The sequence below is a fragment of the Carassius gibelio genome, chromosome B17 (assembly GCF_023724105.1).
Source record: "Carassius gibelio isolate Cgi1373 ecotype wild population from Czech Republic chromosome B17, carGib1.2-hapl.c, whole genome shotgun sequence".
NCBI lineage: Eukaryota > Metazoa > Chordata > Actinopteri > Cypriniformes > Cyprinidae > Carassius > Carassius gibelio.
Genome location: NC_068412.1, coordinates 19,734,778 through 19,747,221, shown reverse-complemented (window position 1 = coordinate 19,747,221; position 12,444 = coordinate 19,734,778). Strand labels below are relative to the sequence as shown.

The window sequence follows — 12,444 nt, the reverse complement described above, 5'->3', positions numbered from 1 at the left end:
CTCATTGCCATTCCACAGCCTTCAGACTTTGCTCTAACATTCAAACATACATTTTCAAAAATATTTAATGAAATAAAAAAGAAAAATCTTTTTACTCTCTGTGCCCTGATTTTCCCAATTTATTTTCAATAGTCTCTTTCTTTTAAAAACGCAACTGTGCAGTGCAATAAAATCGTAATCCAATTACAAGGACAGATTTTTTTTATCCTTTTCTGAAAAAAAAAACAAAATAAAAAAAACAGTTGTCTATCTTTCATAACACACCTCAATAAAATGTTTAATTTACCTCATCTTACATCACTCATTGTATCTCACTGATCAGCCATATATTCATTTAAAACTGAATTGTAAAGCCACAGGAAACTTGTTTCCAAATTAAAAGGGAATAATACATACTACATAAACTAAACAGTTTAACCAACTGTCTATATGAAACTTTGATACTCCATATAAGTTGAAAACATGAAGAGTAGGAATATTTGTCATTTCAAGATGTTCAGTACCATTCATTCATGTACGGCTGCGTATCTCTCAAACATCACCACAGCAGACGAGGTCAGAGCTGGCAGTGTTAAGTGACCTTGGATGATTTACACTGATGCTGAGAAAGACACATGAAGAAACCATCACGGAATTTAGGATTTATACACGGAATGAAAGACTGAAGAGATTTGTTTTGTTTAGATTTTTTTTAGTTATATATAATATATATCCACACTCATACCACAGTTTCACAAACTTCAAGATATTTAACAACAACACCACCAGACCTTTGATTGGCTGTTCAATTGGAAAACCCCGCCCCCCCATACATTCATTCTTTCATTATTTGCAGATATACTAATGATCTATTTATTACAGACATGAATAATTTACAATAATATAACAATTTTAGTTATTCAATCTTCTTGCTTATATACTACAGTAATCATACCCTGTTCATCCCTCAGAGATCTGCCTCGTCTCAACTCTGATCACAGAAAGGGCTTCAGATTCTTCTGGAAAATTTGCACCGTTGGTAGAGGGGTTGCCGCTCACAGCAAATACATTTAGTCCAATAATGCAAGGGTCACATAGATGCTCCGGAGCTTAATCCCAGGCAATGACATCTCCAAAGTTTTCTCGAAAGGTTTTCAGTTAAACATGCACCTAAACATGGAAACCAGGACTACAACTTCAGTACCAGCACACACACTCATGCGCGCACACACTCACACACAGAGGAGAAAAACTGCATATATAAGACATACAAACTCACAAACTGAGACTGCCTTCAAAACTTGTTTTGGGAAGAACCCTCACAGAAACCATTTAGAGAACAATGAACACAGGACCACTGGACTATTTAACGGTGTGACAGCGTTTTCCTTCCATTTAGTCAGAACATGTTTAACCAAACGAATACAAAATGGTATAGACATCTGATCTTATAGCTTCATATGGCAAATTCATGACCTCTTTAAGCAAATTGTGTATATAAAGCCACAGTGTGACTGTATTGTATTCTAACCTTTGGAAATGAACCCCAGTATAATATATATTTCATTATTTGAGACTTGGCAAATGCCACTATGCAAAAATCAAACATTTAGATCGCTCTTCGAACTGAAAACGTGAAGGATGTTACCGTGAGTTCAGTTTTTATCGGGGGTCTATGTTATGTACTGTTTTGTTTTTACCCAGCAGCTGTCAGATTAGTTTTTAATCTGAATATAGCTGTCCAGCTCCAAAAAAGGTATAAGGGAAAAAAAAGTGCCCCGAAAATATTGCCTCAGCAAACCATTTTCATCTCTCTTCCCCCTCTATAATCTCTTGCTACATTCCTTCCTCAAGCTCTCATTTGTGTCAAATTGGAGAAAATTTGATTTAGTGCAAAATGCTCTGAAAATCCTCATTTTTGAAAAGTATGAGTCCACCTTTTTACAATTCTGAGAGGCATCACGTGTGCAGGTTGACGACATGAAAAACGCAAGATTGGATACACAACAGCACTGATGAGCCAAAAGGGGCAAAAGCGATTAAAAAAAGGGAGATAACCAGAGCTCAAACTAATTTCAAAACATCAACAATAACAATAAACTGACAAACAGAAACGCCTAGCGATCATTCCAAAGCTTTCTTGTCTAATGCTTCTTTGCCATTGGTCCGCGAGTAGGGCTCAAAGGCGGACGAACTCAAGTAGCGGGCGGAAAGTTCCTGCAAGTTCCCCGCAAGGGATCCGGCCATGCCGAGTGGGGTGGAGGAGATGCGTGAGGCGACCGACCCAAGCAGAGAGGGCATAGGGAAGCTAAACAGCCCATGGGCAGGCGGAGATCCCTGCAGCCCTGTGACTGTCCCCGAACTGGTCACCGTCGGCAGCGGCGGGCTCCCCCCGGCTGTGCCTGAGCTGGCAGCGCTGCTGCTACTGCTGCTGGAAGAGCCTCCATTAGCGGTGATGCCCAGGGACGGCCCACGCAGGGCTGAGCCTAGTGACGAGCTCCCGCAGTGGGGCAGCAACCCTGGCAGGCCTGGGGGAGTGAGGAGCCGGCCCTGCTCCAGGAGACGCAGGACACTGCAGGTGGCAGCTGTCTCAGAGACCACGGAGCGCAGCTCAGAATCCTTCCCCTGATCCTTCTTCTGCTTAGTGCGACGATTCTGGAACCACACCTTTACCTGCAGAGAGAATGATATTAGAAATGAAAACAGAACAAAAAGCAATGTAATAAGGAAAATACAGTAAGCCTGCATAACGCTACTATGTTAATCCTACTTCAGACTGATTTAAATAGAAATAGAAATCAATTATATATATTAAAATAAAAATAAATACATTAAAATAAAGATAAAGTTTACAAAGTTAAACTTTTTTTTTTAATGTTAATTATAGAAACTATAAAAGTTCAAATGTAATTAGATTATGTAGAACCTAAATCTTTTTAAATTAGCAGTTGGAAATATTTCATTCTTAATGCACCAATTTAATATGTATTTTGGAGCAGTAAAAAAAATGTGGGTTAGTTAAAAATAAAATTAATTTTGAGTGTAAGTGACACTTATTTTTAAATTAAAGGTAACTGTAAATATAAACCTATTTAAAACATGCACTTACACTCTTAAAAATTAAATTCACAATGCCATAAAAAGAACCTTTTTGTCTAAATGGTTCCATTAAGAACCTTCAAACATCCGAAGAACCATTCCGTTTCACAAAACGAAAGAAGGTTCTTCAGATTATAAAAAAGGTAGGCAAAAGATGGTTCTTTAAAGAACCTTTGACTGGTTCTGAATGGTTCTTTGTGGAACCAAAAATGGTTCTTCTATGGCATTACTATGAAGAACTTTTTAAGCACCTTTATCGTTAAGAGTGTATTCTTTTAAAAAAACATCAAACATTTCCTCCTTTAGCAAGGACGGATGGATCAATATGGTTTTGAACCACACAATTGTACTGTATCCATTTAATTTAGGATTACAAAGAAAGAGGAATGGCAGTTTCCTGATAATACATGTTTAATATCAAGTTCCAATGGCTGAACAAAATCACAATATATATTTATTTTCTATAGAGAAAAGGAGGCACGCTTTATACTCGCTGTACTTCAAATGATCTATAATAGCTTCAGAGGAATAAGAACAATGAAGTATGACTAACATCTCAGAATTGTGTCATGCAGTTTAACGGTCACATATAAAAATAACACTAAAATAAACCACTTAAATACGTCACAATAAATATCGTAATACTATTTAAATGTTTTTGGATAAATAAAGATTAAATTAAGCTATTATGCTGCTGTTTTAACAGCCGCTAGTTATACAAAGGGAACGCCTTAACAGTTTCATCAGTGTTGTAATGGAATGCTAAATATTGAGTTATCATTTCAAACCTGCTATTGTCTCTAAATCACTAAAATGCACATTTGTTGTTTGCAGTTGTTTAATCTCACAATGTTTTGTGGATACTATGACCCGGAAGCTCATAAAAAAAAAAAAATAATAATTAATTACCAGCAATTCCACCTTTATAAAAACATAATATTTTCCGTCGTTCTCTATGCATTTTTTAAAACTACTAGATGCATTGCTGGTACACTTTCACTTTCCACAGAATGTTTCGTGTTTCGGAACACAATGTTAATTTGACGAAGTCGTCATTAAAGAGCACTTCATCCTCCTCATCAGGCGGCCAAGAACAAACACAGGAAGCTTTAATGTAATCAAGGCATGGATTGGAGCTGCACTGCAGCACGGGGCATTAGAGAGGGCATTAGCGAAGCTAACTCTATTGTGCTCCCTGTGTTCACAGCACCGATCTGCCTCAGGGCTTTAAATGTCTTCATTTCACCCCACAGGAGAGCAGAAGAATTTTAAAGTCGTTAGTGGGGTGATGATGTGATAGAATGTGACACAGTTCAAATGGCCAATAGAATTAGAAACTTTGAGACCGCATTGTCAGTCTGCAGGTGTTCAGGGTGTTTAATTAGGGGAGCTCCGATCAATACACGACTGAAAGATTGAGTGGTGTAGTGAGAATAAGTAGATGTCTTTGTATCATGTCTTTTTCCTTAATAAATGTAGTACTGTAGGCCTTGCGAACATGTGGTATAATGAACATGATTACTAATGAATAAACAAATACAAACGTAGGTTCCAAAATTAGCTTTACTATTACAGTCAGAGTTTCCCCGGACGGCAGATTATCCAGGGAGACACGTAAAGAGAGAGAGAGAGAGAGAGAGAGAGAGAGAGAGGGATAAATCGAGGCAGGGAGAGAGAGAGTGCATGTACAGTTCAGTCATGTAATCTCCAGCTTGTGACCTCTTGCTGACCCCTGCGCAAAGCATGTGCTGCAAATGCATCGCTGGGCTTATTTTTGTAAAGCGGGCATTTATGCCACTAACAAAACATCAAACTATTGCGCTGATGGAGAGGGCAGAAAAAAGGGAATTATCCGAGAAAATGTCAGGAAGATGTGATCGGATCACTGATGTTTTACGTGGTCTGAAGGGATGCCACAGGATGAACAAAATGCTAATTAAATAAATATCAAAACCATAGACAGAACAGCTTGTTACCAGGTACCAGGTCTTTTCATTTGTACAGAGCATCTACAATACATTTTAATTACATTAAATAATATTCATCATTATGCCTCATATATGCGTCATGAGGATACATATGTTTGGGAGAGTCCATTTGCGTGATTATTTTTGTGTTTTTATTGTACTGGTTTATTTCAGTAGTATTTATAATGATTGTTTTATTTCTATGCACTTGTATTTGTGTGTATGGATATGTGTATTTGATCGTGTACCTGAGTTTCAGACAGGTTAAGTTGTCGAGCAAGTTCGGTTCGTTCTCGTCCCACAACATACTGGCACCGCTGAAACTCCATCTCCAGTCTGTACAGCTGTTCTGCTGTGAACGAGGTCCTAGTACGCTTTGGTCGGTCAAGATCCAGACCCTTAGGGAGAATAATCTCTCGAATTGAACCTTTGGCATCTAAATGTGATAAGAAAATATTTTTAGCAAATTGTCATACCTGCTATAAGATTAGCGTTAAAATACCTGTACATATAATTAGAAGAAATCATTAGAAAAAAATGTAATATAGGTAATCATGCAAAACTTATTAAACACTGCACAATTTTTGTGGCTAAATAACCAACAAAACATTAAATTATTTTTACACCACAAGCTGTTAAAAATGTCAATGTTTTGTAGGTATATCATGGCACATCAATGCCATACAAATGCAGACTAGACTCTTATTATTTTAGTCATTAAAACAAAAATGTTTTATTTTAAATCCTAACAAATCACCATGTAGGAAAATAGTGTTGACTAAATTAAAAATTCTAAATTAAAGCTTAAAGCATGTTAAAATAGTAGTTAAAAACTTGCATAAAACACAAATATACAAAAAAGTCTCTCAAATCATACTGCAAAACTATTTTGTATTATTTTGTCTTGTGCATATGTCATAAATTTTACTAATTGGTCTTCGATCTTAAAACGGAAGAAATGATTACTAAAAATGTCGAACAATAAAGTATTTAATGAAGTAAATACACTAAAACAGTTAGATAAATGCGTGTTTTAAAAACCAAAGTCATAATAAAATATCTAAAAAATGCACCAAACATGTTAGCTGGTGAGTTATTAAAGTTATTATGTTTGTTGTTATTTGTGTCTTTGTGATGTGTAGAACCGTGCTCCAGCATTCTTGAGCAATAAAAACATTCTTTAAAAAATTAGTTAAGCTTTGTGTCATCTTCATGATAATAAAAAAACACACACACACTGGTCTCCATAATTATTCAAATCCAGATACTGAATAATTGTACTGGCTGCTGAATTGAAAACAATAATTTCATCAGGTTAATTTCCTCATATTTCCGCAGGCCTCCGAGACTGACCTAGATTTAGCTTCACAACCTAAATAAATTAATGGAGCTGATTGCTCTCCAGAATTTCACAATCAGCTGACACAAGCAGCGGGGGCTCCACAACTATCTTAGTAATTTAATACAAATATAGACAAGCAGCTTTTAGCTAAATTGTTGCAAAAACATTATATTATTTGAAAACAAAAAAACTTAATGTGAATGTTAAGCATATATAAACGCATATATATTTATAAAAAGGCAGAGATAGTAAGACTATCTATAAATGAGAACCAACATAATCATCTATGCAAAAAAAGTAAAACGTTTTCATTATGTATAAAAAGAACAAAATAATTTCTGAAATCTCACAATCACAGAAACTGTACTGTAAAGAAATCAAACCCTCACAAAAACATAGTTCTAAAGTACTTTCCAGATTTTATAATTATTCTATTTATTTGCGTGTTTATGTTGATAATAGTAATATATGTTCGATATTCTTTTAAATAGCATTTGCAAATATTTGCATCAGAGAAATTGGATCAGAAAGCTATAAGACACACCAAAAGAGCTGATAAGATAAAAATAATAATTGTTTTACTTCAAACGAGACCTAGTTTTGTCCAGTTCTCAATTTAGCAAAGATCAATTTGCATCATGAACACTTGTGCATGCTCAAATCTATACACTCACTCATGGAGGAAAGAAATATAAAATAAAAAACCAAACCAGCGACTCAGAAGAACTATCACAAAAAGCAAAAAGTAAAAGTTCCCGTTATGTCGATTTCCGTTGTTTTTTTTGGTTTTTTTTGAGAACAAAATATACAGAAAGCTCCACGGGAGTGTTTTTAAACTTACCTCGAACTAGAATCCTCCGGCAGTAATCAGGATCTCCTGAGCTCGTCCGGCTCTTTTCGCAGTTTTCCACCGGTCCGGATGGAGAGAAGGACTCCTGCTGGTCCTTCAGGAACGATTTTGAAATGTTCCCCTGGGAATCCTTTCCCTCTTTCCCCTCCTTTAGTCCATTCTTCAGCAACATTCCAGGCTCTGAGTCTTGGCTGTAGTGGACTTCCATAGTCTCCTATCCTCTACGAAGATTTTGCCGTCTTTTTCTCCTTCTTGGAAAGAAATAACTATTCGGGTATGAACACACACTGCTTATTCTGGGTAATATAGGTTTGGTCTTTCTGTAAATCAGCAGCTTGGAGACGAAGTCAGATAGCTAATGTGCGACCAGCACTTGCCCGGTCCACTGATCTGCTCTATTATCTCTGTGCAGACTCACTTGCCCAATGATCATAGACTTCTCACCCAAATTCAACAGCAATTTAACAGCTCCTCTCCTTGTAACGTTCACATCAGGCTGATCTCCGGGTAATCAGAGCTGTGGACAGACGCATGCTCGCCGCTTCAATTGATTACGGTAATTTTGCTGCCTCCACATTTGCGTAACCTCATGAATACTCTAAACTGTTTGGGAAATACACATTGTCCTGATTGAGGGGTCCACTCACTCCGACCCCCCTCTCCACCCTCGTTCGCAAAGGTTCAAGGGAGATGATTTGCCTCGAATCGCCACCACGCGCAATTACGGACCGTCAGAAAAGTTCCACTTCATTCCTCGATGCCCCAGCACTGGCTGTTCTCCTGCTCTCGGGCTGTAGATGTTTGGTTGGGCTAACTTTACGTACAGGCTGGCGAATCTCCCCCCGGATAACGGCCCGATACCACAAGCTGCACCCTCGGAGCTAATACAAGCAAAAGAGCGAAAAGAGAGAGAGGAAAAGATCGGTGGAGAGCAAAAGAGAGAGAGAGACAGAGAAAAAGAATGAGGGAGGCGGAGAGACCTGGAATACGAAAAAAAAAATGGAATCCACTTCGCTCGGAATCTGTAGTGGTAATGAACACGGATTGACAAAAGAAAGATATGAACACAAGGGAACTCTGTCAAATGGGGGACAGTGCGCACAACCACTCTGAGTTACCCAGCACCTCTAATCCAAACCCCAATCCAATGCTACCATCACTTATCCACCTTACCCTACAAGAAACCTGTTAAAGCACAGCTAAAAAACTCAACCTGCCCGAGATCCCAACGCTAACACCCAAAGCGACCCCCCTCCTCCACTCCTTCCACACCACTACACACCCACCCACTCAGTCTCGCCTATTTTCATTGTCAACGCAACAATATCTGGGGGAACAGCAGTGGTCTGTAATCCAATAAGACCATTGATTAGGCTACAATGATTCAATTCAAGCCAATGGTTGCGAGCAGGGAACAGACTCAGACCCTTCTTGTCACCTTGCAGGGCCAGAGGCCCTCTTCATGCTGAACTCCCCCCCTCCCAAAGCCATTCAGTCCTTTATGGGAAACGGAGAGCAAAAGGAGTGAAAGATGGCAATTATCTAATTGGACTATTAACAAACAATTCTGTGAGTGTGTCTGGTAGGGAGCAGAAGAGGATGGGGAGGGGGGTGCTGGACTAACTTCATTTACCGAGTGTGTGGGGCAGCCTGTTGGAGAGAGGGAAAGGTTGTTTAAAGAAAAGATGAGAGGGAGGGATTGTTTAAAGAAAAGGTAAGAGGAGGCTATGAAAGGGGGCCGCAGGGGCAACGGGGTGATTCTGCACCGAGCTTGGGAAAAAGAGTTCGGTGGGACGCGCACCAGCTGTGGTCTGAGATGTTCCAGGCCAACAAAAGATGAAGATGTCCTGCACGGAGGCTGTGGGACACTAAAATGTCTTGGTGCAGAGGCGTCTTCAAATAGCTTTTGCTTTTGAATACTGTCGGTCCTGTGTGATACCTGTTGAAAAGAACAACATATGTTAGGTTTGGGATGAGGGTTCCTACTTTGTTTTAAGACTCTTATATTCTCTCTTTAGTCAATATCATCTCTTAAGTTACTTATATATACCCTTAAATAACGAATATCAACCCTAAAGATGCTAATATGAATGCAGAAGTTATAAATGTCAACATTTAAGGAACTAATTATGTAACCTTACTATTATCAAGTCTTAAGGTAGTAATACATATATTTACTTTCAAATTATGAATATTGACCCTTCAGATACAAATAGCTATTAATATTAACCCTTGAGTTACTAATATCAACCATTAAAATATCAGTATACTTTAGGGGTAGATAATGTACAGTACAAAGGCAACACATATTTTGATGTGCATGTGTCTCACCTAGCTTTACCAGGAGGAACAACTTGGTCAACCAGCTTCCAACATGGCTGATCAATATGAATAAAATGCCTATGCTGGTCCAATAACTAGAGTGCCACCAAACCAGCGAGCTTAGACTATTCTTGTTTAAAGCTGGTGTGTTAACCAGGTTAACCACCAATTCATGTACTACAGATAGTGTGTCAGGAAATGTTCGATCCTGCAGTCATGCAAATTACGCCTCAACCTTTTGATACTTAAAAGTATTACAAATATTTGAGTGGAAATATAAATTCCACTGTATTTTCATTATAATCGTGTGAGTGGTATGAGGGACACATTATCTGAAATCAAACTGCACTGACAGCGTCTAAAGCCTCGTAAAACGCAACAATTTAGTGATTTGTGTTGAAAATTAATGTCCTGACCTTCAGTTTAGTCATTTCTGTGGTTAACAATAGCAGTCATAACATTCTGAAATGCTAATATTTTCGACATGGCATATTTGGGCTTTCGGCTATCTTTTATTTATTTTTTTACATTTCTGTGTGAAGGTTATTCAGATATCCCCTAATGAAGTAGCTGTGAAGATCCCAGAACAATATGAGTGCTGTTTCCTCTTCCTCTCTGTTTGTCTCTATTGTGTCACTGCTGGTAAAGCTTCCCATCAGATGGTAAGTAAAGCCCACAGAGTCAGAATGGCAAAACTCACCCACCTCATTTATTTAGAGACAACAAAACACTTCAGCGTCCAAAGAGAAGAGGGACAAAGGCGAGATGGGCAGAAACACACATAGATATAGAGACAAAAAGACAGATGGGAGACATATCAATAGATAAATTAGAAATAAGACATGACATGACAATACCTGAAGATGGGAAGGGCACATTTTGTGCAGCTCCTTTGAGTCTGGGGGATGCAGCAAGTGGGTTACACAGAACTCCAAGATTTTACAAACCTCCTGGGGATTTGGGAAAAACAGTGCATAAGAATGATAAAAAAGGACTACTGATCACTACTTTCATTAAGAATACCTGCTTCTTAAAATGTCTATGTGGATGTTATGAATGTGTAAAACTATTCAGACACCCACAATTCAATATTGATTGCATTTCAGAACTATTTAATGTCACAAAAACTGATTAATAATCAAGCAAAAATAAATACATACATATGTACCATTACGTACCAATATAAAAATTCTGGCCTATAGTGATAACATTTTCAAGGTTTAATATTTCATTTTGGTTTTAATTTATTTTTGTTTAGTTTTAATGTTACAGCTGATAACCAATAAATGGCTGACATTGAAATTCTATACTATTTTATTAAATAATATAGTAAAAAAAAACAAAACAAAAAAAACTTTTTGCTAAAAATATAATAAAATAAAACAACAATGAAGACAAAAAAAGTCATTTTAAATTCTGCAAGTGAATTATACACTTTATAAAGAGAAATATACCGCATAAAAAGTGCCATTTAATAGTGTTATTAAACATACACTTTAAGCAAACTTAAAAATTTGAAAATTTGAATGCAAAACTAAATAACAATATTGAAAAATAAAAAATATTAATATCTAAAATAGACAGTTAAACCATTTTGGCATTGATACGCATCCATAATTACAAATTGTTCATCGGTTCGTAAAACTAAATTACAACACTGTGATGATACATAAAATAATATAAAAATGAAGGCACTAAAATAGGTGCTATTGTATTTCCGTGTTTCAACAATAAAAACCTGGAATTATGCTTCTGTAATAGGGTAAAAAAATCATGCACACAGATCTATCTCGCCACCCCCAACTAAAACCAGTTCAATCTTACTCCGCTAATACACCCATTACCAGACAAAGTGTGTTTTGGCTGCAAAAGAGGCCGAGGGGGAGAGACTTGAGTCCTATCTTGCTCTTAATAGCTCATTAGTAGAGCTAAGCAGGCTCTCTTCTATATCGCTAGCACCTTTATTCTGCTAATGTTCCTCGTACCTCTTTCTGCCATCTACGACGTGTCAAATGTACAAGTAGAGCCAAAACCTGGGAACGGTTTCTAAACATACCATGCTACTGCTAGAGAGGGGTTGTTCTGAAATGATATTCTGAAAGGTTCATACTCTCACACAAAGGTGGATTGTTGCTTGTGTTGGGGGGATGAAGCAGACAGCTGCTTCTATCTAGACAAAGTAAAAAAAGTTCAGGATTTTGAACCTTCATGTGACATGTAAATACAGCACTTAAACAAGAATCCATAACATGATGCTTACAGGTTTGATTACCTGTACATGGTGATCATTCCAATGATTTATGACGTTTTGCAAAAAACAGAATGTATAGAAATTGAAAAGAGATAGACAGTGCAAACAAAAATAAATGAAAACAATAGAGGTGTTTGTATTTAGGTGTATTTTAAAGGGGTCTCTATAGATTTAAATCTATCTATCTATATTATCAATTAAATATGATATCTGATTGTGTAGAGTCTGTGTATTATAAAGTGTGTATTTGTAGACAATCAAGTAAAAAAAAAATTGAAGTCTGGTACTTTCAGGCAGGTCTTATATTCATTGTTTTACAATGTCTCAAAATTGCATGGAGGTTTGAATATTCTCAAGGATTAGACACAGACCTGGCTGTTTTCAAACGGAAGTGATTTTCAGATAATTGTTTTGGAGGGCATGTCGTCAATGTTTCCTCTCTTTCTCTTCCATCCTGTTACCTAAAGCCTTTCATTCAGATTTAACAAATCAATACCGTTTCACAGCCTCTGGCTCTCCTGTTCAAAACGTGCTAGGAACCATCTTCAAATCATAATAGAATATATAATACCAGCAGAGAGAGAGAGAGAAAAAAAAACACAGCTTCATCTAAGTGTGTCAGTCTGACCTGGAG

At 37.3% G+C, this 12,444-nt stretch overlaps 1 protein-coding gene across 1 annotated transcript; it reads right to left on the bottom strand.

Moving 5' to 3' along the window:
* Positions 1–393: 393 nt before the first annotated feature.
* On the bottom strand, positions 394–8,538 carry vax1 (ventral anterior homeobox 1). The gene is made up of 3 exons (XM_052580149.1): positions 7,229–8,538; positions 5,294–5,481; positions 394–2,652 (listed from the first exon to the last, which is right to left on the bottom strand). The coding sequence occupies exons 1-3, from the start codon at positions 7,443–7,445 to the stop codon at positions 2,104–2,106; spliced, it is 954 nt and encodes a 317-aa protein (XP_052436109.1). The 5' UTR covers positions 7,446–8,538; the 3' UTR covers positions 394–2,103.
* Between the last annotated feature and the right edge of the window lie 3,906 nt (positions 8,539–12,444).